This window comes from Solea senegalensis, linkage group LG11, assembly GCF_019176455.1.
Source record: "Solea senegalensis isolate Sse05_10M linkage group LG11, IFAPA_SoseM_1, whole genome shotgun sequence".
NCBI lineage: Eukaryota > Metazoa > Chordata > Actinopteri > Pleuronectiformes > Soleidae > Solea > Solea senegalensis.
In genome coordinates this window covers 19,475,818-19,479,871 of record NC_058031.1, presented here as the reverse complement: position 1 = coordinate 19,479,871, position 4,054 = coordinate 19,475,818, and the positions used below count along the sequence as shown (strand labels likewise).

Here is a 4,054-nt window from a genome sequence, read left to right as displayed (position 1 = left end):
CCCGGGGGTTATATATATACACGGGCAAGGATACAAGGATAAATTCAAAATGACTCTCCACCCCCTGCACCACTAGCCAAGATCTGGAGAGAGGGTTAGGCATCACCTTACTGAAATCCACCCACAATGCAAAATAGCTTCCCGGGCTTCACTCGCCAGCTGTGTCAGTGAACCACTTCCATTCCCGAACAGGAATTTTGTCCAAATGTATTATTTATCTTCTTTATATCAATTTCAGTCAAGATGAGACTAATGTTAACAGTGTGAACTGTTTTTCTTACTAAGTTGTAGTAACAGGCGACAGATTTACATGATTAATTTAATCTCATATAACTGGTAGATTTCACATCCATAAAGCATAAATCCATTTCTAAGTTCTTACCCAACTTTAATACTTTCATGACAGAAATAAAATGTTCATGGAAACAATGATCCTTACCAAAAACTAAAAAGTGAAAGCACACTATTTGTCCTCTATGACCAGGTGCTGTTATTTATTTGATCATCTTTATACCTTTTTTATTTATTTAACCTTGATTATTACATTTTATTGGATTCATATTTAAGTTAACTTTGATTGATCCTGCACTGTTAATATAATTTATAAAGTGTGGTCATGGCTGAATAATAAAAAAAAGCTTATATTTATCAATGAAGTTATGCTATAGTGTAGCAGGTAGAGAAAAAGCAATATGTTATTGTAGAGTTTTAGTATACTCCTACTGCTGTTGTATCACTACATATGTGTTCAGCAGTTTTAATGCCGTGGACATGAGAACATATTTGCATTATTTTGAACTTAAGGAAGGAAGCTCTGCAAAAAGCTGTCACTGTGAGGCAGATTAACAGAATAGAATAGAATTCCTGTGGCATTTAATGTACTGCCACGTCAAAGCGTCAGCTCTGTTAGTGTTTTTGTCTTGCTTAGTTCAGTTCCTGTGTTAGTTTCGGTTTAAAGTTAAAGTTAAGTTCATGTCACCTTTGGTGTGGGTTTTATTTTCACTTCCTCTTTTATTTTGGTAAACGTTCATGTCTTCCTGTCGTGTGGTTTCTTCTTCATCTGTCATGACACATCTCCCCTAATTCCCTCATGCACTTCACCTGGTGATCGTTAACTAATCACTCACACCTGCCCTTGATTCACTCTTCCCTATATAGTGTCCCCAGTCCCTCTGTCACGTGCCAGTGCGTTGTTCATGCTTCCAGAGAACACGTCAGAGTCCAAGTCTGTGCCGCCTTTCGCAAAGTTAGCTCAAGTGCCAAGTTTTGTCTTGTCTATTCAACTTCAAGGAAGAAGTGATATTGATTTTGTTTGTCTGTTCAAGAGGACAATAAAAACCCTTGAATGCATTTGGATCCAAGCAGTGTATACGCCTCCCTAACATGTACCACACGCAATTGAATTTAAAAGAGGGTTTTGAATACGAAACAACATGCACAAGAAATCATAATGAGGTTGTCTTTTTCTTTTTTTGTAATGCAAAATAATTCACTAATGTAATTAAATGTTTGCTTTTTTATTCGCAGCGATTTTAGAATGTAAATTAACTTTTACCAAAAGTGGTCAGGACACAGGAATATCAGAACACATTTTTTCAAGATTTACTATCAGGATGATTTACTGTCATAGGGTGGTGATTGTGATACCAGTGTACATTGACTGTGTGCTTAATAAATAAAAAAATCATTTATGCCACATTTTTTTTGTCATATGCACAGGCCACGCATTCATTGGGGAAATGGGGCGAAAGTCCATCACAGGGCCAACATACAGAGACAAAGAGTCAATTTAGAGTGTCCAATAAACCTCTGCATGTTTATAGACTGGAGAAAATCCCATGCACATACAGTGAGAACATTCAAACTCCATACAGAAAGTCCTTACAGGTCACATTATGCTGCCCTGTGGCCCTCTCAAGCCATACAATTCATGGAACAAATACTGTATAATGCACACTAAACACTGTTTTATTGCTATATCTTGCCTAACAAAAAAATACAAGCCAATACAAACTACAACAGCATGTATCCTGTTTGGGCATTTCATGTCACGTTTCCTCAGCAACAGGATCCATTTCCTTGGGTCTTGTTGCCAAGCGTCACGGGGCACTGGTCATAATAGACGCGTCTGGTTCGTACGCAGTGGTGTGAGCGTGTGTCGCAGCGCCCACAGGTACAACGGCGGGCTGCAGGGTAATACAGCTGCGGGGTGACATCCTCAGAGCAACCTGGAAAAGGGGCCGTGTGGTAGATGAGGGAGAGAGGCACACAGCTACGCTGGATCAGAAAGGTCCTCCCAAATCGTCCCTTCAGATTGGTGTCCTGTCACAGGAGAAACAGCAATTTTCACAGCCTGTTTCTTTGTACTCTCTTTTATATAAACAATGTGTCACTGTCACACACACACACACTTGCTTGTAAAATTCAAATCATTCTTTCTACAACTGCACAAACAACTGTTTGTAAAACACTTTTCCAACCATTCCTTGGACCTCTAAGAATAAAAGACTTAACGTTTTTAGTCACCTCAAAAATCTACAAGCAGACATTTTCCAATATACTACAAGAGACTCACTTATCCAAGTCAGATTGTCAGTTCACTTCACCACAATTTCCCCACATATACTGAGCAAGCTACAACTCTAGACTGAGAGGAGTAGCCATCATTATTAATACAAAAGTGAAACCTCTATCTCTGAAACTATTACTCTTATTAATAAATACTCAGCAATCTCAGATTACTCAACAAAATCATTTATCATATACCCATCTACTATGACTTCATCATCCAGTCCCCTTAAGTAAGGGAACATTAGATATCTTGGTATTCATTTTTCCTCTAGGCAGTCAGATGCAACACAGTTAAACTAATGTCCACGACTTAAATCAAAAGAGGATGACCTTCTACAGTGGAACTCTTTACCCATATAACTTATGGGAAGAATTGCCACTATAAAAATGATGATCTTGCCAAAAAAGTCTATTACCTCTTTTCAATGATCCCCACCCAACCTCCACCAATCAGGTTCAAGTCATTAGAATCTGCCACCACATTAGTTGAAAAACCCTGCAAAAGTCAAAAACCTATTGTGGTTTGGATCTTCCGAACTTCCACAATTACTTTCTTGCAGATAAGCTTCAGTATGTCCAAAAATAGATCAAATGTCACGAAGCGTCAGATCCGTTAGTGTTTTTGTCTTATTTTGGTAAACGTTCATGTCTTCATTTGTCTTGACACATCTCCCCTAATTCCCTCATGCACTTCACCTGGTGATCCTTAAGTGATCACTCGCACCAGCCCTTGATTCCCTCTTCCCTATATAGTGTCTCCAGTCCCTCTGTCATGTGCCAGTGCGTCGTTCATGCTCGCAGAGAACACGTCGGAGTCCGAGTCGCCAAGTGCCAAGTTTTGTCTTGTTGATTCAACTTCTAGGAAGAAGTGATTTTTTTGATTTTGTTTGTCAGATCAAGAGGACAATAAAGACCCTTGAATCTTTCATCGTGCCTCCTGTCTCGGGCATTTGGGTCCAAGCAGTGTATTCACCTTTCCTAACATCAAATATAATCTTGATCAGTGTGTGCTGTACATGGTAGTATAGCATAGTCACCTGTGTGTAACAGTAGCCACTGCAGATGGTTGTGTTGATAGCCACACACTGGGCAAAGTCATGCCGCTCAATCCACAAGGTGTGATTCTTCAACATGCAGGCACACGACGTTCCGCCGATCAATGCACACAACAGTGTGTATTTGACCACAAACAGAGTCATGCTGAAAGCACATATGTGTAAAAAGAAAAATAATGTTTTAAATCAAATACAAAACAACCGAAAATTCTTCATCATCATTTCATTCCTAAGTTTACTCTGACAGGAAAAAATGTTCTTGTTTCCGTTAAAGGTATCAGATAAAATCAGCTGAATTGAAGTAAGAAGAATATTTGAATTGTACCTTCCTCCTGTTGTGTCTCCCCTGCTCCTCTTACTGTGAATGTCTAAAAATCATCAAGGGAGTCCATCATCTTTTATGGAAACCTTAATCCACCCCTTCTTAC

At 39.1% G+C, this 4,054-nt stretch overlaps 1 protein-coding gene across 1 annotated transcript; it reads right to left on the bottom strand.

Moving 5' to 3' along the window:
- Nucleotides 1–1,802: 1,802 nt before the first annotated feature.
- LOC122777694 (follitropin subunit beta-like) lies at nucleotides 1,803–3,785 on the bottom strand (the record flags this gene model as incomplete). Its single annotated transcript, XM_044039090.1, has 2 exons — nucleotides 1,803–2,322; nucleotides 3,609–3,785. Coding segments are annotated over 2 exons (441 nt in total), but the record flags the coding sequence as incomplete, so codon positions are not given.
- Nucleotides 3,786–4,054: the final 269 nt, after the last annotated feature.